The sequence below is a fragment of the Cherax quadricarinatus genome, chromosome 100, assembly GCF_038502225.1.
Source record: "Cherax quadricarinatus isolate ZL_2023a chromosome 100, ASM3850222v1, whole genome shotgun sequence".
Lineage (NCBI taxonomy): Eukaryota > Metazoa > Arthropoda > Malacostraca > Decapoda > Parastacidae > Cherax > Cherax quadricarinatus.
Window position 1 is genome coordinate 6,906,199 of NC_091391.1, and position 26,721 is coordinate 6,932,919.

Below are 26,721 nucleotides of genomic sequence, written 5' to 3' on the forward strand. Positions count from 1 at the left end.
TAATTAAGTATACAACATATAATGTAGGGCTTAATGACAATAGTTTGTTGGACTATATATTGGTAGATAGAAGACTGTTGGGTAGATGTCAAGCTGTACATGTTTATAGAGGGGCCACAGATATCAGATCACTTTCTAGTTGTAGCTAGAGCGAGAGTGAAGGTAGATGGGATACAAGGAAAATGGAAGCAGCAGGTAAGAGAGAAGTGAAGGTTTATAAGCTAAAATTAGAGGAGGCAGTTAGGGTAAGATATAAACAACTGTTGGATGACAGATGGGCTAGTGAGAGTATAGGCAATGGGATTGAAGATGTGTGGAGTAGGTTTAAGAATATAACGTTAGTGTTGAGCAGAAGTTTGTGGTTACCGGAAAGTGGGTGCGGGAGGGAGGACGAGCAGTTGGTGGAATGATGATGTAGAGAGAGTAGTAAGAGAGAAAAAGTTAGCATATGAGAGGTTTTTGCGAAGTAGAAGTGATGCAAGGAGAAAGGAAAAGAGAGGTTAAGAGAGTGATGAAGCAATGTAAAAAGAGAGCAACTGAGAGAGTGGGTGAGATGTTATCAACAAATTTTGTTGAAAATAATAAAGTTTTGGAGTGAGATTAATAAGTTAAGGAACCCTAGGGAACAAATGGATTTGACAATTAAAAATAGGAGAGGAGAGTTATTAAATGGAGAGTTAGAGGTATCGGGAAGATGGAGGGAATGTTTTGAGGAATTGTTAAATGTTAATGAAGATAGGGAAGCTGTGATTTCATGTATAGGGCAAGGAGGAATAACATCTTGTAGGAGTGAGGAAGAGCCAGTTGTGAGTGTGGGGGAAGTTCGTAAGGCAGTAGGTAAAATGAAAGGGGGTAAGGCAGCTGGGATTGATGGGATAAAGATAGAAATGTTAAAAGCCAGTGGAGATATAGTTTTAGAGTGGTTGGTGCTTTTATTTAATAAATGCATGGAAGAGAGTAAGGTACCTTGGGATTGGCAGAGAGCATGTGTAGTTCCTTTGTATAAAGGCAAAGGGGACAAAAGAGAGAATGCAAAAATTATTGGGAATTAAGTCTGTTGAGTATATGTATCTGGTAAAGCGTATGGTAGAGTTATTATTGAAAGAATTAAGAGTCGGACAGAGAGCAGGATAGCAGATGGACAAGGAGACTTTAAGAAGGGTAGGGTGTGTGTAGACCAAGTGTTTACAGTGAAACATATAGGTAAACAGTATTTAGATAATGGTAAAGAGGTTTTTGTGGCATTTATGGATTTGGAAAAGGCATATGGAACAGGAGGTAGGTTATTGAAAGCAGTGAGACGTTTTTACAAGGATAGTGAGGTTCAGGTTAGAGTATGTAGGAGAGAGGGAGATTATTTTCCAGTAAAAGTAGGCCTTAGACAGGGATGTGCAATGCCACCATGGTTGTTCACTATATTTATAGATGGGGTTGTAAGGGAAGTGAATGCTCAGGTGTTGGCAAGAGTTTTGGGGTTAAAAGATACAGGAATCTAACACAAAGTGGGAGTTGTCACAGTTGCTCTTTGCTGGGAGATTCTGAAGAAAAGTTGCAGAAGCTGGTGGACGAGTTTGGTAGGGTATGTAAAAGAAAAAAGTTAAAAGAGTAAGGTGATGAGGAAAACAAAAAGATTAGGTTATGAAAGATTGGATATCAGGTTGGAGGAAGAGGGTATGGAAGATGTGAATGTATTCAGATATTTAGGAGTGGATGTGTCAGCAGATGGGTCTGTGAAAGATTAGGTGAATTTTAGAATTGACTAGGGGGGAAAAGGTGAGTGGTGGGCTGAGGAGTCTGTGGAGACGAAGAGCTTTATCCATGGCAGCAAAGAGGGGAATGTATGAGAGTATAGTTATACCAACGCTCTTATATGGGTGTGAAGCATAGGTGGTGAATGTTGCAACAAGGAGAAGGCTGGAGGCAGTGGAAATGTGTTTTAGGGCAATGTGTGGCGTGAATATAATGCAGAGAATTTGTAGTTTGGAAATTAGGAGGAAGTGCGTAATTACAGAAACTGTTATCCAGAGGGCTGAAGAGGGGTTGTTGAGGTGGTTTGGACATGCAGAGAGGATCGAACAAAATAGAATGACTTCGAGAGTGTATAAATCTGGAGTGGAGGGAAGGCGGGGTAGAGGTCTGCCTAGGAAAGGTTAGAGGGAGGAGGTAAAGGAGGTTTTGTGTGCAAGGGGCTTGGACTTGCAGCAAACATGCATGAACTTGTTAGATCAGTGCGAATGGAGACAAATGGTTTTTAGGACTTGACGTGCTGTTAGAGTGTGAGCAGGGTAATATTTTTGAAGGGATTGAGGGAAACTAGCAGGCTGGTCTTGAGTCCTGGAGATGGGAAGTACAGTGCCTTCACTCTGAAGAAGGGGTGTTAATGTTACAGTTATATAAATGTAGTGTAAGCACACCTCTTACAAGACAGTGATGAATGAATGATGGTGAAAGTTTTTCTTTTTCGTGCCACCCTACCTTGGTGGGAAATGGCCGATGTGTTAATAATAAAAAAAATATATTGGCACATCCTAGGTAGTAGGTTGGTAGACAGCAACTGCCCAGGGAGGTACAACTGTCCTGCCAAGTGAGAGTAATACAGAAGCCTGTAACTGTTTTATTAGATGGTAGGATTGTTGGTGTCTTTTTTTTCTGTCTCATAAACATGCAGGAGAGGAGAGTTATTAAATGGAGAGTTAGAGGTATTGGGAAGATGGAGGGAATATTTTGAGGAATTGTTAAATGTTGAAGAAGATAGGGAAGCTGTGATTTCATGTATAGGGCAAGGAGGAATAACATCTTGTAGGAGTGAGGAAGAGTCAGTTGTGAGTGTGGGAGAAGTTCGTGAGGCAGTAGGTAAAATGAAAGGGGGTAAGGCAGCTGGGATTGATGGGATAAAGATAGAAATGTTAAAAGCAGGTGAGGATATAGTTTTGGAGTGGTTGGTGCTATTGTTTAATAAATGTATGGAAGAGGGTAAGGTACCTAGGGATTGGCAGAGAGCATGCATATTTCCTTTGTATAAAGGCAAAGGGGACAAAAGAGAGTGCAAAAATTATAGGGGGATAAGTCTGTTGAGTATACCTGATAAAGTGTGTGGTAGAGTTGTTATTGAAAGAATTAAGAGTAAGACGGAGAATAGGATAGCAGATGAACAAGGAGGCTTTAGGAAAGGTAGGGGGTGTGTGGACCAGGTGTTTACAGTGAAACATATAAGTGAACAGTATTTAGATTAGGATAAAAAGGTTTTTGTGGCATTTATGGATTTGGAAAAGGTGTATGACAGGGTGGATAGGGGGACAATGTGGCAGATGTTCCAGGTATATGGTATAGGAGGTAGGTTACTGAAAGCAGTGAAGAGTTTTTACGAGGATAGTGAGGCTCAAGTTAGAGTATGTAGGAAAGAGGGAGATTATTTCCCAGTAAAAGTAGGCCTTAGACAGGGATGTGTGATGTCACCGTGGTTGTTTAATATATTTATAGATGGGGTAGTAAGAGAAGTAAATGCGAGGGTCTTGGCAAGAGGCGTGGAGTTAAAAGATAAAGAATCACACATAAAGTGGGAGTTGTCACAGTTGCTCTTTGCTGATGACACTGTGCTCTTGGGAGATTCTGAAGAAAAGTTGCAAAGGTTGATGGATGAATTTGGTAGGGTATGTGAAAGAAGAAAATTAAAAGTGGATACAGGAAAGAGTAAGGTTATGAGGATAAAAAGATTAGGTGATGAAAGATTGGATATGAGATTGGAAGGAGAGAGTATGGAGGAGGTGAATGTATTCAGATATTTGTGAGTGGACGTGTCAGCGGATGGGTCTATGAAAGATGAGGTGATTCGTAGAAATTTTTTTTTTTTTTTTCAACAAGTCGGCCGTCTCCCACCGAGGCAGGGTGACCCAAAAAAGAAAGAAAATCCCCAAAAAGAAAATACTTTCATCATCATTCAACACTTTCACCACACTCGCACATTATCACTGTTTTTGCAGAGGTGCTCAGAATACAACAGTTTAGAAGCATACACATATAAAGATACACAACATGTCTCTCCAAACTGCCAATATCCCAAACCCCTCCTTTAAAGTGCAGGCATTGTACTTCCCATTTCCAGGACTCAAGTCCGACTATATGAAAATAACCGGTTTCCCTGAATCCCTTCACTAAATATTACCCTGCTCACACTCCAACAGATCGTCAGGTCCCAAGTACCATTCGTCTCCATTCACTCCTATCTAACATGCTCACGCACGCTTGCTGGAAGTCCAAGCCCCTTGCCCACAAAACCTCCTTTACCCCCTCTCTCCAACCCTTTCGAGGATGACCCCTACCCCGCCTTCCTTCCCCTATAGATTTATATGCTTTCCATGTCATTCTACTTTGATCCATTCTCTCTAAATGACCAAACCACAGAATTGATGAGGGGAAAAGGGTGAGCAATGCACTTAGGAGTCTGTGGAGACAAAGAACTCTGTCCTTGGAGGCAAAGAGGGGAATGTATGAGAGTGTAGTTTTACCAACGCTCTTATATGGGTGTGAAGCATGGGTGATGAATGTTGCAGCGTGGAGAGGGCTGGAGGCATTGAAGATGTCATGTCTGAGGGCAATGTGTGGTGTGAATATAATGCAGAGAATTCGTAGTTTGGAAGTTAGGAGGTGGTGCGGGATTGCCAAAACTGTTGTCCAGAGGGGTGAGGAAGGGTTGTTGATGTGGTTCGGACATGTAGAGAGAATGGAGCGAAACAATGACTTCAAGAGTGTATCAGTCTGTAGTGGAAGGAAGGCGGGGTAGGGGTCGGCCTAGGAAAGGTTGGAGGGGGGGGTAAAGGAGGTTTTTTGTGCGAGGGGCTTGGACTTCCAGTGGGCATGCGTGAGCGTGTTTGATAGGAGTGAATGGAGACAAATGGTTTTTAATACTTGACGTGCTGTTGGAGTGTGAGCAAAGTAACATTTATGAAGGGGTTCAGGGAAACTGGCAGGCCGGACTTGAGTCCTGGAGATGGGAAGTACAGTGCCTGCACTCTGAAGGAGGGGTGTTAATGTTGCAGTTTAAAAACTGTAGTTTAAAGCACCCTTCTGGCAAGACAGTGATGGAGTAAATGATGGTGAAAGTTTTTCTTTTTCGGGTCACCCTGCCTTGGTGGGAATCAGCCAGTGTGTTAATAAAAATAGAAAATCTACATGGGGAAGTGGAAGTCATGTGTGTCGTAAGAGGCGGCTAAAATGCCAGGAGCAAGGGGCTTGTAACACCTGTATATATTACTAAAGTTAAAAAGAGAAACTTTCATTCTTCTCTTTAGGTCACCCTGCCTAGGTGGCAGTGGTGGGCACAGCTAACCAAAAAGTTAGCTTTGCTAATTTCTAATCCACTAACTAAAAAATTAGCCCTGCTAATGCTAAACGGCTGAAAAAGTTAGTGGAAACTTACGTTAAACGCTAAGCGCTAACTTTTTCACATGAATTCAGATTTGGTTTAGTTTTTTGGTTTTTTGCTTTTAAGACTTATAGAGCAGACCTGGAGAGCTTCCTAATAAGATATAGAATGCCAAGGTCATGTGATGATCAAGTGCCACTAGTGCAAAAATAATGATTGTTTAATTTTGTGATGTAACACGAGCGACCGACACGGACGCACTTGTCGCTTCACTGAAGCTCCATTGCACCCGAAGACCAAGTTAGCTTATTTGACTGTTTTCTCCATTAGTTCCAGTTACTCGTTGTATTTATTCATTTTTTTTCTGTTCATGTTTGCATTTAACTTGATTTAAATTTTGAACCCAGTAAACTACAAACAGGTAGTTGAAAATTGTGCTTAAAGTTGAAACCTCAAGTCCAACTTACTGCTGCACCATACAGGTGCACACAAGTAGTTAAAGGAAGAAATGAAATCAAACATCAGTATTAATCCAACATACACATTATTTACTGTACAAAATGCATAGCATGGGTATCATGCCAAGATCAGATGATGGCTGGGCTGATTACTACCTGGCTGGGCCTTCTCTGTCACTTTGATGTGATGCTGGTTGTCCTTCATGAGCATCAGCCTCTCAAAGTTTCCATCTGACAGGGTGGCACTCTTGGCCCTCAAGATATCTTTGCCTATAGAGAATAGGTGCTTAACTGCAGCACTGGATGGGATGGCGGTGTTGTACTTAATGAATAGGTCGATCAAGACCTGCTCATCCAAGAAGGCGACTTCACTCGCGACCTCCTCCGAGCCGGTCTCCAGTCAGGTCTTCACTATGCTTTGTGCCTTCGACTTCAGTGACTTGTTGCTTCTGCTGTCCTGGAACTGAGTGGTGCTGCTGCTTTCCCACAACTAGCAACGTATGAATTTTGTTTTAGCGGACTCAAAGTTAGCAGAACTTTATTTAGCAAAAGTTAATTGGTCCGCTAACAGTTTCCGAAGTTAGCGGAAACACTAATCGGCTAAACAAAAAGTTAGTTCTGCTAATTAGCGGTTAGTGGAACAGTGCCCACCACTGCTGGGTAGGATATGGCCGGTTTGGTGGAAAAAAAAATTAGCACAGGGATATCTTGCTACTCCTACTTACACTTTGGTCACACTTCACAGACACGCACATGCATATATATATATACATACATCTAGGTTTTTCTCCTTTTTCTAAATAGCTCTTGTTCTTTTTTATTTCTTCTATTGTCCATGGGGAAGTGGAAAAGAATCTTTCCTCCGTAAGCCATGCGTGTCGTATGAGGCGACTAAAATGCCGGGAGCAATGGGCTAGTAACCCCTTCTCCTGTATACATTTACTAAAAAAGAGAAGAAGAAAAACTTTATAAAACTGGGATGCTTAAATGTGCGTGGATGTAGTGCGGATGACAAGAAACAGATGATTGCTGATGTTATGAATGAAAAGAAGTTGGATGTCCTGGCTCTAAGCGAAACAAAGCTGAAGGGGGTAGGAGAGTTTCAGTGGGGGGAAATAAATGGGATTAAATCTGGAGTATCTGAGAGAGTTAGAGCAAAGGAAGGGGTAGCAGTAATGTTAAATGATCAGTTATGGAAGGAGAAAAGAGAATATGAATGTGTAAATTCAAGAATTATGTGGATTAAAGTAAAGGTTGGATGCGAGAAGTGGGTCATAATAAGCGTGTATGCACCTGGAGAAGAGAGGAATGCAGAGGAGAGAGAGAGATTTTGGGAGATGTTAAGTGAATGTATAGGAGCCTTTGAACCAAGTGAGAGAGTAATTGTGGTAGGGGACCTGAATGCTAAAGTAGGAGAAACTTTTAGAGAGGGTGTGGTAGGTAAGTTTGGGGTGCCAGGTGTAAATGATAATGGGAGCCCTTTGATTGAACTTTGTATAGAAAGGGGTTTAGTTATAGGTAATACATATTTTAAGAAAAAGAGGATAAATAAGTATACACGATATGATGTAGGGCGAAATGATAGTAGTTTGTTGGATTATGTATTGGTAGATAAAAGACTGTTGAGTAGACTTCAGGATGTACATGTTTATAGAAGGGCCACAGATATATCAGATCACTTTCTAGTTGTAGCTACACTGAGAGTAAAAGGTAGATGGGATACAAGGAGAATAGAAGCATCAGGGAAGAGAGAGGTGAAGGTTTATAAACTAAAAGAGGAGGCAGTTAAGGTAAGATATAAACAGCTATTGGAGGATAGATGGGCTAATGAGAGCATAGGCAATGGGGTCGAAGAGGTATGGGGTAGGTTTAAAAATGTAGTGTTAGAGTGTTCAGCAGAAGTTTGTGGTTACAGGAAAGTGGGTGCGGGAGGGAAGAGGAGTGATTGGTGGAATGATGATGTAAAGAGAGTAGTAAGGGAGAAAAAGTTAGCATATGAGAAGTTTTTACAAAGTAGAAGTGATGCAAGGAGGGAAGAGTATATGGAGAAAAAGAGAGAGGTTAAGAGAGTGGTGAAGCAATGTAAAAAGAGAGCAAATGAGAGAGTGGGTGAGATGTTATCAACAAATTTTGTTGAAAATAAGAAAAAGTTTTGGAGTGAGATTAACAAGTTAAGAAAGCCTAGAGAACAAATGGATTTGTCAGTTAAAAATAGGAGAGGAGAGTTATTAAATGGAGAGTTAGAGGTATTGGGAAGATGGAGGGAATATTTTGAGGAATTGTTAAATGTTGATGAAGATAGGGAAGCTGTGATTTCGTGTATAGGGCAAGGAGGAATAACATCTTGTAGGAGTGAGGAAGAGCCAGTTGTGAGTGTGGGGGAAGTTCGTGAGGCAGTAGGTAAAATGAAAGGGGGTAAGGCAGCCGGGATTGATGGGATAAAGATAGAAATGTTAAAAGCAGGTGGGGATATAGTTTTGGAGTGGTTGGTGCAATTATTTAATAAATGTATGGAAGAGGGTAAGGTACCTAGGGATTGGCAGAGAGCATGCATAGTTCCTTTGTATAAAGGCAAAGGGGATAAAAGAGAGTGCAAAAATTATAGGGGGATAAGTCTGTTGAGTGTACCTGGTAAAGTGTATGGTAGAGTTATAATTGAAAGAATTAAGAGTAAGACGGAGAATAGGATAGCAGATGAACAAGGAGGCTTTAGGAAAGGTAGGGGGTGTGTGGACCAGGTGTTTACAGTGAAACATATAAGTGAACAGTATTTAGATAAGGCTAGAGAGGTTTTTGTGGCATTTATGGATTTGGAAAAGGCATATGACAGGGTGGATAGGGGGGCAATGTGGCAGATGTTGCAAGTGTATGGTGTAGGAGGTAGGTTACTGAAAGCAGTGAAGAGTTTTTACGAGGATAGTGAGGCTCAAGTTAGAGTATGTAGGAAAGAGGGAAATTTTTTCCCAGTAAAAGTAGGCCTTAGACAAGGATGTGTGATGTCACCGTGGTTGTTTAATATATTTATAGATGGGGTTGTAAGAGAAGTAAATGCGAGGGTCTTGGCAAGAGGCGTGGAGTTAAAAGATAAAGAATCACACACAAAGTGGGAGTTGTCACAGCTGCTCTTTGCTGATGACACTGTGCTCTTGGGAGATTCTGAAGAGAAGCTGCAGAGATTGGTGGATGAATTTGGTAGGGTGTGCAAAAGAAGAAAATTAAAGGTGAATACAGGAAAGAGTAAGGTTATGAGGATAACAAAAAGATTAGGTGATGAAAGATTGAATATCAGATTGGAGGGAGAGAGTATGGAGGAGGTGAACGTATTCAGATATTTGGGAGTGGACGTGTCGGCGGATGGGTCTATGAAAGATGAGGTGAATCATAGAATTGATGAGGGAAAAAGAGTGAGTGGTGCACTTAGGAGTCTGTGGAGACAAAGAACTTTGTCCTTGGAGGCAAAGAGGGGAATGTATGAGAGTATAGTTTTACCAACGCTCTTATATGGGTGTGAAGCGTGGGTGATGAATGTTGCAGCGAGGAGAAGGCTGGAGGCAGTGGAGATGTCATGTCTGAGGGCAATGTGTGGTGTGAATATAATGCAGAGAATTCGTAGTTTGGAAGTTAGGAGGAGGTGCGGGATTACCAAAACTGTTGTCCAGAGGGCTGAGGAAGGGTTGTTGAGGTGGTTCGGACATGTAGAGAGAATGGAGCGAAACAGAATGACTTCAAGAGTGTATCAGTCTGTAGTGGAAGGAAGGCGGGGTAGGGGTCGGCCTAGGAAGGGTTGGAGGGAGGGGGTAAAGGAGGTTTTGTGTGCGAGGGGCTTGGACTTCCAGCAGGCATGCGTGAGCGTGTTTGATAGGAGTGAATGGAGACAAATGGTTTTTAATACTTGACGTGCTGTTGGAGTGTGAGCAAAGTAACATTTATGAAGGGATTCAGGGAAACCGGCAGGCCGGACTTGAGTCCTGGAGATGGGAAATACAGTGCCTGCACTCTGAAGGAGGGGTGTTAATGTTGCAGTTTAAAAACTGTAGTGTAAAGCACCCTTCTGGCAAGACAGTGATGGAGTGAATGATGGTGAAAGTTTTTCTTTTTCGGGCCACCCTGCCTTGGTGGGAATCGGCCAGTGTGATAATAAAATATAATAATAATTTTTAATATTTTTCACAGATCAGAAAACTGATTTCTCTATATTTATTTTAATCCTTGCAGACTACGAAACTAATTCTTGTGGTCATTACATAGACTAAAATGTATTTGTTTTCAGGTGCGGTGCCTGTTGGAGAAGCCAATCTTTGTTAAAGAAGGTCAGCTGGTTACTGGTACTGTGGAACTTGTAGCAAACAGAAGGTATATTAATTTCAAGTTTTGTGAATCAATGCAGTCAGTTGTAGTGGCTCTTATTCCTAATATTGAGTAGTTAAGTAACTGATTAAGTTGTGTATTCTTATTTAGGTAATGCAAAATTATTTTTACCATGCTTATTTTATTGTGCATGCATCTTAACCTGTAAACGGTCCAAGCAGATCTACGTTCACATGTGTAGTGCTCCAAAAGTAGATCTACGTTTTTTTTACATATTTTCAAATACTATAACAAAAAAAAAAGTAGATCAAAGTTTTTTACACATTTTCAAATGTAAAAAAGAAAAAAGAAGATCTACTTTTTTTACATACTTTCGAATGTTGAAAAAACGTATACAGTGGACCCCCGGTTAACGATATTTTTTCACTCCAGAAGTATGTTCAGGTGCCAGTACTGACCGAATTTGTTCCCATATGGAATATTGTGAAGTAGATTAGTCCATTTCAGACCCCCAAACATACACGTACAAACGCACTTACATAAATACACTTACATAATTGGTCGCATTCGGAGGTAATCGTTATGCGGGGGTCCACTGTATATACGTTTGGACCATTTACGGGTTAAATGAAGTGTGTGTGTGTGTATAGATTTTTTTTTTATGTTGGCCACTTCCCACCGAGGCAGGGTGACCCAGAAAGAAAGAAAAACCTCAAAAGAAAGAGAGGAAAAACTTATAACATCATTCAACACTTTCACCATCATTCATACATAATCACTGTTTTTGCAGAGGCACTCAGATACAACAGTTTAGATGTCACTCCAAACAGCCAATATCCCTGACTCCTTTAAAGTGCAGGCATTGAACTTCCCACTTCCAAGACTCAAGTCCAGCTAACTGGTTTCCCTGAATCCCTTCATAAAATATTGCCTTGTTCACACTCCAACAGCTCATATGTATAGATCTGTATATTTATCTCCATGGGGAAGTGGAAAAGAATTCTTCCTCTGTAAGACGTGTGTGTCATAAGAGGCAACTAAAATAGTAACCCCTTCTACTTTATACATTACTAAATTAAAAGAAAAAATACTTTCTTCTTTTTGGGCCACCCTGCCATGGTGGGATATGGCCGGTTTGTTGAAAGAAGATAATGTACTTAAATTTTGTGAACTCAATTTGTCATAATAAATGACTGTTCATTCACTTAATTTTTGTATTGATGATAAAGGATGGTTTGTACATGAAAAAATTACTTTCCAGTAAGTATTATCTAGAGGGCTTAGCAGGGGTTATTGAAGTGCTTGGACATTCAGCAGGCATGTATGAGCACGTTAGGAGTGAGTGGAGGCAAATGTTTTTTTGTGAATTGACGTGCTGTTGGAGTGTGAGTAGAGTAACTTTATGAAGGGATTCAGGGAAACTGGTTAGCTGTTCTTGAGTCCTGGAGGTGGGAAGTACAGTTTCTGCGCTCTGAAGGAGGGTTGGAGATATTTGCAGCTTTAAACTGAAATATCGGCACCCTTCTGGCAAGACAGTGATGGAGTGAATGATAAAAATGAAAACGGTGAAAGTTTCTTCCTGTTTTGGGTCACCCTGAGTCAGTGGGAGATGGCCGGTTTGTTGAAAAAAAAAATTATGCTTATTATTCAATTAACGTATTTCACTAAACTTATATTTATTTTCTTTATTCAACAGACAATCGTATAATGTAAATCTGGAGGTACGAATAGAAGGCACATCCACAGTGTCCATTAACTCACTGGACCTGAAGAATCCCTATTTCCGTTATACAGGGCTGACCCCACAGCCTCCCCCAGGCAATAATTCAGTGTCACCATCAGAATCATATTGGGGGACAGTTGATGCTCAAGGTGCTAAACAAGGTAGGTAATAAAAATGGGTAATAATCTTTCAGTAGATAATTTAAAATGTTATTATCTGCAGTAAAGCTCTGCTGTTTGCTTCATATTTAAATGCTGGTCCGTAGGGTGGTTCTTAATTTTTTTGACTATTTTTCTAAGGGGCCTCTTGCCTAAATATTCCATATTTCAAAGATACATTTAAGAAAATTAAGTTCTAATCCATTTATATTTAGCTGTCACTACCAGACTGGTGTGTTGTTCCGGTAGTGAAGATAAAGAATTTTGCACTATATATTTATTAACCCTTAAACTGTTCAAACGTAGATCTATGTTATTACCACTAGCACTTCAAGCGTAGATCAGCATTTAATTTTCCTGCCTCCAAATTTGGCACGATTGGCCTGAGATGCCTGGTCAGTATAGAATGGGTCTTAATGCTTGGTGTGTGCAGTATTAAAATAATTTGGGACCACTTAGTACCTTGTGGGAGCACTAGTTCAATTGAGCGCCACCTAGAGCAAACAGCGCAGCAAACACCAGGGATTCACTGATGTCATGTCGTATTAACACTCCCCTTTTAAGAGGAAAGTGATACATACCCTGAGTTTAGTGTTTTTGAGATGGATGTGGCCACAAGTGGTTGAAGAAATATCAAAAACCTCGATAATAATCCATGTGCTACATTTGTGCAACATCCTTTCAATTTTTATACCTCACAGTGCTGTATTCACCATACTACAGTGCTGTATTCACCATACTACAGTGCTGTATTCATACTACAGTGCTGTATTCATACTACAGTGCTGTATTCATACTACAGTGCTGTATTCATACTACAGTGCTGTATTCATACTACAGTGCTGTATTCATACTACAGTGCTGTATTCATACTACAGTGCTGTATTCACTATACTGCAGTGCTGTATTCATACTACAGTGCTGTATTCACCATACTACAGTGCTGTATTCACCATACTACAGTGCTGTATTCACCATACTACAGTGCTGTATTCACCATACTACAGTGCTGTATTCACCATACTACAGTGCTGTATTCACCATACTACAGTGCTGTATTCACCATACTTCACCATAAATTCCTGTAGTAATGCAGCACATTCAGAACACTCAGTATAAGGTTATGTACTAAAACATTATTTTCACGTTGTTTTCTTTGCAGCGGTTAACATGGTGAATGGAATAACAGTTAATGGCCTCGGAGAAGTTGCATTGGACCAAGGAACCTCCCTCATCACTCTTGGTAATTTACATTTTTTATTTTTTCTTATAGCATCCTATACCTTCTGTAGTTTCAACAAGTTCAGTTTTGTGTGCTACATTTTTTAACAGAAATTTGGTGCATTAGTCAGGAAATGCACTGGTGCTTTAGTAGTATAGCCAGGGGCAACTTTACACTGTCTTCAGAAAATTCAAAGTGCTATTAGATTTTCTGCTGCTGAAACACTGAGGTAATGCATATGCCATTCTTGCATCATTGCAAGGAAAGCGTGGTTAACAGTGAAAGTACAGGAGGGCCTTGCATATACATCACCTTTTCGGTGTCCCATGTTTTTCCTGGCTTCAAATTGATCCATTGTTCATTATGATCCATTTGCCGGTGACTATCACCAGCACGTGGAACAGTGGCTCAGTTCAAAGCCAATGAAAACGTGGAACACTGATAATAGGTGATGTATATGCCGGTCCCTCACGTATCTGTAAAAAGATATGAAAAGTACAGTAGTTGCCCCGTATCCGTGGGGGATACATTCCAAGACCTATTGTGGATACCTGAAACCACAGATTGTAGCGAACTCTGTACGTGTCATTTTTCGTTTACATGCATACCTATGACAAAATTTAATTGATAAATCATGCAAAATAAGTGGAGAATTAGAATTTTTTTTACTGTTGGGAAGCACTTCATTGTTTCTCTTAGGCTTTGAGGAACTGTTACCATCACTACTTTTGTGCTTTGAGGCTGTTATTAAGCAAAATTAAAGATTAGTTTTTGGCCGTGGTAAACCGTGGAGAAGTGAAACTGCAGAAGCTGAATCCACGGATACGGGGGTTCTACTGCACAGAGTACAGGAAATTTCTGAAAGTGAAAGCTAGGTTGTTGAGATAGTTTGGTCATATAGAAAGATGAGACCTGATACAGAAATACTGTGACATCCACTAATAAGGAAACGACAGAAGAAGCAGGCGCTGAGCAAAATGTGTTACAATGTTTCGCTCAGTGCAGAGCTTGCAAGAGCTCTACGTTGTGAAACGTAGAGCTCTAGCATCTGTCTTTTTTTTTTTTTTTTTCATTTCTGTGCTATCCTCTATCTCTTAATATTTGCTTGTATGTGCTTCAAACGTTTTTGCTTGGTTGGTAATTTTTTGTTTTTAACATAGCTGCTGTCTCCTACCAAGGCGGGGTGATCTTAAAAGAAAAATGAAAGTTTTTCTTTTATACATGTAGTAATTTATACAGAAAGGGTTACTATCCCCTTGCTCTTGGCATTTTAGTCTCTTATGACATGCATGGCTTACAGAGAACGGATTCTTTACCACTTCCCTAAAGTAAATTTTTTTTTTTTTTCAACAAGTCGGCCGTCTCCCACCGATTGATGGTTGGCTATGTAGCATTATTTGTGTTTTATACAGTCTCAGCTGCTGGGCTACTTTGGGCTTGCTAAAGAAAGTATTTGTTGATTCACCTGCTCGTCTTGCATATACAGTGGACCCCCACATAACGATTACCTCCGAATGTGACCAATTATGTAAGTGTATTTATGTAAGTACGTTTGTATGTGTATGTTTGGGGGTCTGAAATGGACTAATCTACTTCACAATATTTCTTATGGGAACAAATTCGGTCAGTACTGGCACCTGAACATACTTCTGGAGTGAAAAAATATCGTTAACCGGGGGTCCACTGTACATGTATTGCTGTAAATCACAGCTAGTTTATTATGCTGCATTAAATAACTTTGGTAAGTTAATAGATCTTGAATATTGCACAAAAATAAAGACCTGGATCCAGGCATTCCATGATATACACACAGTGGCGGTAAACCCTTATGTTGCAGGGGCATCATCTGAAGGAGTTTTCAAATTCTTAGGAAAAGGGGAAAAATCAGTGCTTCAGGGAATTAGATAGTGCTCAATAATAACCCACATGGAGACAGAAACTCAGAAAATTAATTGATCTCTACATTTTGACCCCTTGCTGGGGTCCTCTTCAGAGGATTCTGAAAAGACCCCAGCAGGGAGTTGAAATATACAGATCATTTAATTTGGAGAGTTTGTCTCCATGAGATATTATTGAGCATTGACAAGTGTTTATTACAGTTTAGTTATTAAGATAGTCAACTATGAATTTACTTATGAGTATATTAAGATATTTAACACTAGCCAAGTAGATAGATAAATATACATGTAATATTTACTATCTTACAAGATATTTAACACTAGCCATGCATGTAACATTCACTGTATATGTTGGGTTAGCATGCAAAGAGTCATCTGTGGGAAAATATAATAAAAGTGTGGCTAACATGAATTGGTGTTTAGTAGTGAAGTGGTGGTCTAATATCTTTCAAACTTGAAAGGGAATGCCAATTTTTTTTTTTATTATTATACCGGCCATCCTCCACCAAGGCAGGGTGATCTAAAAAGAAAAACCAAAATTTTTCTTTTTACATTTAGTAATTTATACAGGAGAAGGAGTTACTAACCTTTTGCTCTCAGGATTTTAGTTGCCTCTTAAGACATGCATGGCTTTCGGAGGAAAGAAAAGGGAACAAATTACTGACGTAATTCACTGGTGATGTAGCTATCTTCTGTTTAACCCTTTGACTGTTTTCGACGTATAAATACGTCTTACGAGCCAATGTTTCTGACGTATATGTACTCAATAATTCTAGCGACTTCAAATCAAGCGGGAGAAAGCTGGTAGGCCCACATGTGAGAGAATGGGTCTGTGTGGTCAGTGTGCACCACATAAAAAAATCCTGCAGCACACATTGCGTAATGAGAAAAAAAAAAACTCTGATCGTTTTTTTGGAATAAAACGCCGACTTTGAGGTGTATTTTCGTATAGTATTTATCGTTGTATTCGCGTTTTCATGGTCTTAGGTGATAAAATGGAAAACATATTACAGAAATAGAGATGATTTTCATTACTTTGACGATGAAAACGACCTTGAAACTGAGCTCAAAGTAGCGGAAATGTTCGATTTTTACCAATGTTCAGGAGTAAATAAATCATACCACACATCCAATACACGTCAACTGGGGAGTCTTTTATTCTTTCACTAGTGCACTGATATTATTTATACCATTTTTACAATAATGCAGTAGTCTGCATAACAGTAAATTTTGTATTTTTTTGTATTAATAAAAAATCAAAATAGAAAGCAATAATAATATAAGAGGGGCCTAGAGATGTGACTAATGAACAGAGCATATGTTATTTTAGTGCCACGAATGTCTACCTTGTTTATTCTGGACCCTATTTTGAAATTGGCATCTTTTTTAGTTTGCGTGAAATTGGCCAAATTGCCAATTTCTGACCACCATATTGGGTAGTCCAAATTAGTAAATGGGAGGTTTCTTGTACTCAGCTGATAGATAAAATGGAGTTCTAAAGAAATAGCTATGAGTTTGGTCAACTGGAACAATGGAATTGGCTGAAAATAGGGCTCAAAGTCGGCAAAATCGCTGATACGCATATGTCGCCGAGACCGCTAACTTCGCGGGAGCATAATTCCATGAGTTTTCGACCAAATTTCGAACTTTTGATGTCATTACCATCGGGATAAGATTCTCTATCATTTCATAAGAAAAAAATAATTTTTTTTTTTTTTTTTTTTCAAAAATTGAGCGACATAGAATGACAGTTTCAGAGAGGGGCCTGAAACAGTCAAAGGGTTAATGTTGTAACATGGAATGCTATGTATCCTCAGAATGGGAAGAAAAAATTGTGTTAGAGCCATGACCAACACTAGCTTGCTAAAGTTTATCTTGCGTAACTTGTCAGCCAATCAGTGAATATGTTTATATAAACATTGTTGAGTAAGACACACATGCAACAGTTGGGTATCTTTATTGTTGAAACAAGTCACATACTTGGTAGGCTTCCTCAGTCAGATACAAAAAAATTATCTGTATTTGACTGAAGAAGTCTAACTCTTGCATGTGTGTCATACTGAACAACTTGTCAGTATTATATACCATTTTACAACATGGGTAAACATTCTTCCAACTGTGGTGGGTGGGTGGGAGGGGCTACACTCCCTATAGTGCTATCTAAAACAATTATAGATTTTGCCTCTTGGTGAATCTAGAAAGGTGAAGCGCTGTTTATGTTCTGTAATAAATTTTCTGATTTGGGCACATTTTGCTTCAGAACCCTTAGGGAGGTGCCTTGATGCTGGTGAAGGGCTCTTGATCCAAAGGATTGGAAATACACTACCCTTGGATCATACCAGATTGCGTCCCTTTCCCAAGGTGTTAGATGATCCCTAAGAGTTTAGTGCATTCTTGGGAATTTATGGTGTTACACGAGTCATATCTCTTACTCGTACTTTATCCTTGTTGATGTTGACATTTATAAGATAGATGATCTATGAAGGCAATAGATATACAAGTGGGAAACCGAATGAGTGCAATTTCAAGAAAATACTATGATTGGTTTTCAGTTAATAGGTCTTGTTATTTTCTTTCTTTTTTTTTTTTAAACACATCAACTGTTTCCCCACCAAGGCAGGATGACTTGATGAAGAAGTAACTTGAGTCCTGGAAACGGGAAGTACAATGCCTGCACCTTAGAGGAGGGGCTTGGGATATTGGCAGTTTGGAGGGATTTTTAAACTGTCGTATCTGAGTGCCTTTGCAAAGACAGTGATTATGTATGAGTGATGGTGAAAGTGTTGAATGATGATGATGAAAGTTTTTCTTTTCTTATCTTTTTCGGTCACCCTGCCTCGGTGGGAAACGGCCGACGTGTTAAAAAAAAATTGCAGGGAACACATTACTGTAATTTTTTTTTATAATAGTGGCATTTTCTTTCTTTCTTTCTTTCAACACACCGGCTGTATCCCACTGAGGCGGGGTGGCCCAAAAGAAAAAACAAAAGTTTTTCCATTTACATTTAGTAATATATACAGGAGAAGGGGTTACTAGCCCCTTGCTCCTGACATTTTAGTCGCCTTTTACAACATGCATGGCTTACGGAGGAAGAATTCTGTTCCACTTCCCCATGGAGGTAAGAGGAAATAAACAAGAGCAAGAACTAGAAAGAAAATAGAAGAAAACCCAGAGAGGTGTGTATATATATATGCTTGTACATGTATGTGTATTGTAACCTAAGTGTAAGTAGAAGTAGCAAGACGTACCTGAAATCTTGCATGTGTACGAGACAGAAAAAAAAAGACACCAGCAATCCTACCATCGTGTAAAACAATTACAGGCTTCCGTTTTACACTCACTTGGCCGGACGGTAGTACCTCCCTGGGCGGTTGCTGTCTACCAACCTACTACTTAGAAATAGTGGCGTTTGTTTCCATTAAATATCAACATTAATGAATGTTGCAGCGAGGAGAAGGCTGGAGGCAGTGGAGATGTCATGTCTGAGGGCAATGTGTGGTGTGAATATAATGCAGAGAATTCGTACTTTGGAAGTTAGGAGGAGGTGCGGGATTACCAAAACTGTTGTCCAGAGGGCTGAGGAAGGGTTGTTGAGGTGGTTCGGACATGTAGAGAGATTGGAGTGAAACAGAATGACTTCAAGAGTGTATCAGTCTGTAGTGGAAGGAAGGCAGGGTAGGGGTCAGCCTAGGAAAGGTTGGAGGGAGGGGGTAAAGGAGGTTTTGTGTGCGAGGGGCTTGGACTTCCAGCAGGCATGCGTGAGCGTGTTTGATAGGAGTGAATGGAGACAAATGGTTTTTAATACTTGACGTGCTGTTGGAGTGTGAGCAAAGTAACATTTATGAAGGAATTCAGGGAAACCGGCAGGCCGGACTTGAGTCCTGGAGATGGGAAGTACAGTGCCTGCACTCTGAAGGAGGGGTGTTAATGTTGCAGTTTAAAAGCTGTAGTATAAAGCACCCTTCTGGCAAGACAGTGATGGAGTGAATGATGGTGAAAGTTTTTCTTTTTCGGGCCACCCTGCCTTGGTGGGAATCGGCCAGTGTGTTAGTAATAAAAAATATTAAATTCAGCATGTGTATAATGAGTTTATTTTAATCCCTCTTTTTGGATTAAAGTATTTTTCCTTATTATCTCTTTAAAGGAGTGGGGAAGTCTCACACTTGTGATGTAGAAATCATTACAGATGCTCCTTGCTTTACGATGGTTCAACTTGAAATATTGACTTTACGATGGTGTGGTGTTGGTGCATTTTAACATCCTTAACGCAATCAGGAACACGACTGCATTTACAAGTTGGCCATCACTAATCTGGCATCATTGGGACCTGTAGTGTGCCGGATTAGTGAGTTTGCCGGATTACAGAGTGGTTAGGTTAGAATGTACTTAATTAACCTATCAGTAGAGAGACTGCTACATCTTTCTTATTTTCATCACTGCTTTCTCGTCCACTGGCTTGCTGCTGTGGATTTACAACCATCTGCACGATTTCTGAGTCAGTATAATGATGAAATTTGAAACTATACTTGCAGAAATTAGTGCCGGATTAATGGTGGAACCGGATAACTGACTGCAGGATTAGTGATGGCTGACCTGTATTTCTCTATACTGGTATTAGTTACAGTAATTATTTGTTTATTTACTTATTCAGTGACAGTAGATATACTATATTTATTTATTGTATTTCGCAGCTTATTAGACGCTTTTTTTCCATAAAATGTCTCCAAAAAACACTGTGCGTCCTATAAACTGAAGGTCAGTGACAGGAGCTACAAGTTTGGGGTGTGGGGTGGGCTGTAGCTCTCCCAGTTACGTCCAATGCCAAGCCATTGACACTAAAATAAGTCATATAAGCCATGTCTTATAAGCCATGAAATGCTGTATATCATATTTGACTTAGGATATTTTCAACTTTCGATGGGGAGTTTGTCTGAACGTAATCCATCGTAAATCGAGGAGCATCTGTAGTTAGTTCAACTGACCACTACAGTACTTGTGAATTTTTGGTGATGATTTTGACATTTGTCCATTCTCTGTTGATGGTAGACAACAGCCATCACTTGAAACACTTTCTTAATGACGATTTGCTGGTGCAGCTAACTTTATCCTGTCACAAACAGGTTGAGACTTGTGATAATGTTGGTAGAATTACCAAAGTTACGAAGGTTAGTGGACGAATTTGGGAGGGTGTGTAAAGAAAGTTGAAAGTGAACATAGATAAGAGTAAGGTGATGAGGGTATCAGATGAGTTAGGTAAAGAAAAATTGGATATCACATTGGAGGGAGGGAGTATGGAAGAAGTGGATGTGTTCAGATATTTGGGAGTTGACTTGTCAGTGGATGGGTTTATGAAAGATGAGGTTAATCATAGAACTGATGAAGGAAAAAAGGTGAGTGGTGCATAGAGGTATCTGTGGAGACAAAAAACATTATCCATGGAGGCAAAGAAGGGAATGTACGAGAGTATAGTGGTACCAACACTCTTATGCGAGTGTGAAGCATGGGTTTTAAATGCTACAACGAGGAGGTGGCTGGAGGCATTGGAGATGTCCTGTCTAAGGGCAATGTGTGGTGTAAATATTATGCAGAGAATTCGTAGTGTGGAAATTAGGTGTAGGTGTGGAGTTACAAAAAAATATTCCGAGGGATGAAGAGGGGTTGTTGAAGTGGTTTGGTCATTTAGAGGGGATGGAGCAAAATAGGTTGACTTGGAGGGTGTATAAATCTGTAGTGGGGGGGAAAGGGTAGGGGTCATCATAGGAAAGGATGGAGGGAGGGGGCAAAAAAGGTTTTATGGGCAAGGGGCCTGGACATGCAGCAGGCACGTGAGAGTTCGTTAGGAGTGAATGGAGACTAATGATTTTTGGGACCTGACGAGCTGTTGGAGTGTGAGCAGGGCATTATTTTGTGAAGGGATTCGTGGAAACTGGTTAGCCAGACTAGGCCTGGAGGTAGGAGGTAGGAGTTTGGGATATTGGCTGGTTGGATTGACATCTAAACTGTCATATCTGAGCGCCTCTGCAAAGACAGTGATTGTGTGAATAATGACGAAAGTGTTGAGTGATGGCTAAAGTGTTTTTTTTTTTTTTTTGGGTCACCCTGCCTCAGTGGGAGATGGCTGACATGTTGGGAAAATGCTAGGTAAAAGACACAAATGCAACTAATGTAATGTTTTATTGTAGCAGTGTTTAACAAAACATTGCCACAATAAAGTGTCACATTAGTGGCACATGTGTCTTTTACCTAACAGGTTGAGACTTGTAGGTAAACGATGGTTTAATCTTGCACGTGGGAGTAAAGGCGCTGGTAGCAAGCAAACCTGTTATCAGAATGTTTGAGCCAAGGTTATTAAAGCTCGGCCTTGGGTGAACCATTACAATAAAGTATTCTTTGCTACTAGTATCTTAATTTCCAGATTGTGACTTGATAAATCCCATTGTGTGGACAAGACTTCGTCAGTATACATTTCTACATAGCTGTGTTTCTATATTCCAAATCGATATTTTTTTGCCATGTTGATATCTGTATCTTTTTACCGTGTCATTATCTTTTTACTATGTTGATATCTTTTTTACCGTGTCAGTATCCTATTACCACGTTGAACTAGTTTCGTTACCTATCTACATTCTCTGAATGTCTTTGAAATGTTTAAATGATTGGCTTTATATTTATTATTTGAATAGCAACTTAGTAAGGAAGACTGTTGTGTTAAAAAAATATATATACATATGTATATACAGTGGTACCTCGAGTTTCAAACAACTTCCAACTTGAACAATTATGTAAGTGTATTTCTGTAAGTACTTTTATAAGTGTATTTTTAGGGTTCTGAAACAGACTAATCTAATTTACATTATTACTTATGGGAACAAATTCATTTGGTATCGGCACTCGAACAGTCTTCTGGAATGAATTAAATTCGTAGCTCCAGGTACCACTGTAATTGGGATTTTGTTATTCTTGAGCTCCAATTCTTTCAAGAAATTCACGAATACACACCAAGCTATAAATTCAACAAGAGTATAGAAGAAATAATGATAAAAAAGTGTGTATTCAAGAGTGGCATATATCACAAATATGAAATTCAGGCAGAGTACAAAAAATATTTTTTGGGGGCAAAAGCAAGGAATGTAGTATAATGCAGGTGTTAGTTCTCAGGATGTTGACAGCTTTCTGCAGGTGTTACTAGGTAAGCTAGGTTGTGGTGGCTAGCCTGATCAAATAATAGCCAGGTTCTGACGGCTAGTTTGATCAAGCAGTGGCCAGGGAAGCCAGGTTGTGATAGCTTGCTTGATCAATCAGTGGCCAGGGAAGCCAGGTTGTGATAGCTTGCTTGATCAATCAGTGGCCAGGGAAGCCAGGTTGTGATAGCTTGCTTGATCAATCAGTGGCCAGGGAAGCCAGGTTGTGATAGCTTGCTTGATCAAGTAGCAGCCAGGGAAGCAAAGTTCTAGGTTGGGCTATAAGGACACAGCACCTCCATAAACTGGCCAAACACAAATTAGAGGTATACTTATTCACTGGCATCATAAAATTTGCAGAAATTCTGTTACATCTTAGAAATTCATTGTTTTAGATTTTTAGGCATTATTGGTCACTACAGGAGGTTTCCAACTTAAAATTCCAAGTTCCATGTTTACACAAAGAAATGGTGCACTTAGGAAGGATTTAAAATGTTTGAACATGTATGAATGTGTGTGTGGAACCTGTTTGTTACTTGCAAACGTGTACATACAAACGTGTTGAAAAAAGACACAAATGCAATGTAACAAGATCCTTGATTGGCAACATTTTGCCCACTCTGTGGGCTTATTCTTTTCTCTCCTGTTATTGGTCAATTGAAATAGGAGAAACACAGCTCACTTGTAGGTTTGGAAACCTCTTGTATCTGATTCAATAGTAGTTAGAGCAGTTCTTTCACAGACGGGGATGCATTCTTTGGTGCCTCTGAGTATATTTCGTATATTTCCTTGCAGTGCCTCGAGACGCTGAGTTCGCTTGCACTAGAAACAACACACACAAGACATACCATTCAGAAAAGAAGAGGATGCCGAACAGAAAGAGCAGCGGGCTCTTCACAAGCAGAGAGAATGCATCCTTAAGCTACTAGAGTACCCAGCAGTCTCCTAGGGCTACTTGAGTGCTTCCCACCTATCTCCTAGGGCCACTCGAGTGCTACCCAGCAATCTTCTAGGGCTACCCGAGTGCTACCCAGCAGTCTTCTAGGGCCACTCGAGTGCTACCCAGCAATCTCATAGGGCTACTCGAGTGCTACCCAGCAATCTCCTAGGGCTACTCGAGTGCTACTCAGCAGTCTCCAAGGACAACTAGAGTACTACCCAGTGATCTCGTAGGACTGTTTGATTACCCAACAATTTCCTGTTACTACTCGAATAGCTAGCAACATCCTAGGACTCCCCTCCAGTACCTAGCAATGTCCTAGGATCCCTCAAATACCCAACAATGTCCTAGGATCCCTCAAATACCCAACAATGTCCTAGGACCCCTCAAGTATCCAGAGATGGACTGTAACATCTAAATACAAAAATAAAGAATATTAAACTGAATCTGAACACATCATACAAAGCCCAGGAGAGAGTGCAAGAATCTGTTAGCGAAAGTGAAAAAAAAGTTAGTGGTAATAAGAAGGAAATTGAGGCAAATTCTTATTATTGTACATGGTACAACTTTGTGTTCAATGAGCCATTACACAGTCTGAAGAGATCAGCAATTCACGTTGGTAAATTCACGAATTGAATGATGGACTGCTCCTGTCTTTCACGTTTCACCCTAAACTGTAATGGATTTAGAATTGGCCATTTACAGCAAATCCGTGTGTTCTACCTCAAGTCCAAATTATTGGAACTCAGTATTATAAATAATTGGAAAAAATCACAGGCATTACATGCAATTGAGACAGTCTAGATACAGGTGACATTCCCTAAACAAAGCTGAACAAGTAGCCTGACTTGATGAAGGTGATGGTAATGAAATCTCAAAATATTGTAGATCGATAGTACTAAGATCACACGACAACACCTTTGAAAGACTGGCAAGAAGTTAGCTTTCTAAAACACATGGACTCTCGTCTATGCAAAAAACCAGCACCTCTGTTCCCCTTCTCCACTATTATGGACTATTTGCTTCAGGTCTACACAAAATACTAACCCATGGTGGCTCCCCTTCTCTGTTCTGGACTGTTTGCTGCAGGACTACACAATATTCATGATGGTAATAAATATTGAATGTAACTCAGGGGTGATGTGCAATGTTTCCGTTGACAATGTTTATCTTCTCTGCAAGGCTCTTGGTTGGCATTAAGCAGTTAAGACCCTTACAGGTTTAGTTCTTGGTTATGATTATATTAATTAAGCGGTTAGTGGAAATCCTATAGTTCTTTATGACCATGGCCCCAGCCTCTCCTAACATGACAAGTCATTTTTAATCACTTCTGAAACCATTACAGTATTCCCTTAGCTGCCCCTGCTCTAAATACTACCGTCATACCCAGTAGAAATCATACCTCTGGTCCTCACTTTCATTGGAGTGTAATTTTGACCCTGTTTTGTGGTCGAAGATTTGTACACAATACACAGATAACCCCCACATAGGAGAGGTAAGCTAATGACGATGTTTGGGGTCTGATTTGGACCATTTACAAGTCACACGGTGACTTGTAAATGGTCTGAATCAGACTGAAACATTGTTGTAAACTTCTTTCTCCCATGTGTATCTTATTTGTATATTGTTTCAGTCATGGTATTGTGCCTTTTTGTTCTTAAAAGAGTTTGAACTTCATCAAAACACAGCTGTAGATGATAAATTTGCCCTGGTGTTCATGACATTTGTTGGCTTGGGCATAACCTTTGAGAAATTTTTAGGTTAGGTTGCATGTCTTGAAGCAAAACTGCCTTATAACCAGTACTGTTGTTAAACTATGGGCTGTGGATGATCACATCTTCCTTGCCATTGTAGGTTGTAGACACACCTAAGAACATAAGAAAGGAGGAACACTGCAACAGGCCTGTTGGCCCATACTAGGCAGGTCCTTTACAATCCATCCTACTAACAAAACATTTGCCCAACCCAATTTTCAATGCTCCCCAAGAAATAAGGTCTGATAACTCTATCCACTCATTTGCAAGTCCCACTCAAATCCAACCCCTCCCACTCGTATATTTATCCAACCTAAATTTGAAGCTACCTAAAGTCCTAGCCTCAGTAACCCAATAACCCAAATTCATTCTGTAGGAGGGTCATTCTTCCTTACATCATCTCTGAAAAAAGCCTTTTTGAAGAGATGTGATATTTCAGTTCCAAATTAAACTCGAAAAATTTGTCTTTCATTTACAGTGAAAGATTTGTTTGTCCCACCATGGTTGATGGTGTTTTCCTATTTTTTTTTTCTATATCACTGGCTGTCTTCTACCGAGCTAAGGTGATACAACACAGAAAAATGCACTTTCACTGTCACTCAATCACTCTTGACAGAAGGGCACCAGCATCACAGTTGAGATGATGCTTCTAACTGTCATATCCCAAGCTCTCCTTCAGTGTGCTGGCACTGTACTTCCCCACCTCCAAGACTCAAGTCTGACTGACCATCTTCCCTGAATTCCTTTGTAATGTTACCTCGCTCACACGCCAACAGCACGTCAAATCATAAAAACCACTTAACCTCCTCTCGCTCCTGTCTAACATGCTCTCATAAGCCTGTTTGGATGTCCAAACCCCTAGCAATGAAAACTCCTTTACCCCCTCCTCCCCTCCTCGTCTAACATCTCCATGCTTTCACCTGCTGTTTCCTCCAGTCAATTAGTTATTTACTGGATCACCTGGTTTTTAGTCATTGAGCTCATTCCATTCTCGACACAACCAGCAAAATATAGTAAAACTTCACTTTAAGCGACCTTTATTTAATGCACTTCATACATATGGGACAAAATTTATTGGTAACAGAATTGTGTGGCATTGTTACGTTCACGACAAAACAATCTCGTGTCTATCCACCACAGTTGCTATGACCTGCCATCCACTTCATGTTATTAGTTTGTTTTAAACAAGGGCTTAAAGCAAACTAATAATGTTTTTTAGATGAATCTGCAGGTATGTCTTATGGCCAGGTTGTGTGTTGCTCCGCTAACAACAGTAAAGCTTGTTTTCACACAAGAGGCAGTGAAAGATATATGTGCACCTTTTGAGGTGTAATGATAAATGACAGATGCTGTATGTTGCTCCCACTAACACCTATCAATTTTTTTTTCACACATGAGGCAATGAAAGATAAAAATGTGCACCTTTTGAGGGGTAATGATAAATTATAAAGGTTGTATGTTGCTCTCACTAACAACTGATGATTTTTTGTCTTGTAGGCAATAAAAAAATACAGACATGCACCTTTTGAGCTGTCGTCATTAAACTGGAAAAAGAGGTATCACATTCCCTGTTGCTACAGCTGTCACCTGTTGGTTATATTAACTTGGTATGATAGTATTTGTCTCTGACTCAAGAAATTGTAATGACACGATTGCAAACAAACCATACCACGGGCGGGGATAGAACCCGTAATCAGAGAGTCTCAAAACTCCAGAC

General features: G+C 40.0%; 1 protein-coding gene across 4 annotated transcripts in view; it reads left to right on the top strand.

Moving 5' to 3' along the window:
- The window catches only part of Art4 (arginine methyltransferase 4), a 167,544-nt gene that overhangs the window by 68,712 nt on the left and 72,111 nt on the right, over positions 1-26,721 (top strand). For 3 of the 4 annotated variants that reach the window (XM_070079630.1, XM_070079632.1, XM_070079631.1), the window contains exons 9-11: positions 10,091-10,173; positions 11,825-12,012; positions 13,172-13,252. In XM_070079630.1, the coding sequence (XP_069935731.1) occupies positions 10,091-10,173; positions 11,825-12,012; positions 13,172-13,252 (352 nt within the window). Of the gene's footprint in view, positions 1-10,090; positions 10,174-11,824; positions 12,013-13,171; positions 13,253-23,105; positions 24,361-26,721 lie in introns of all 4 variants that reach the window. The other variant, XR_011390991.1, reaches the window with a different exon arrangement.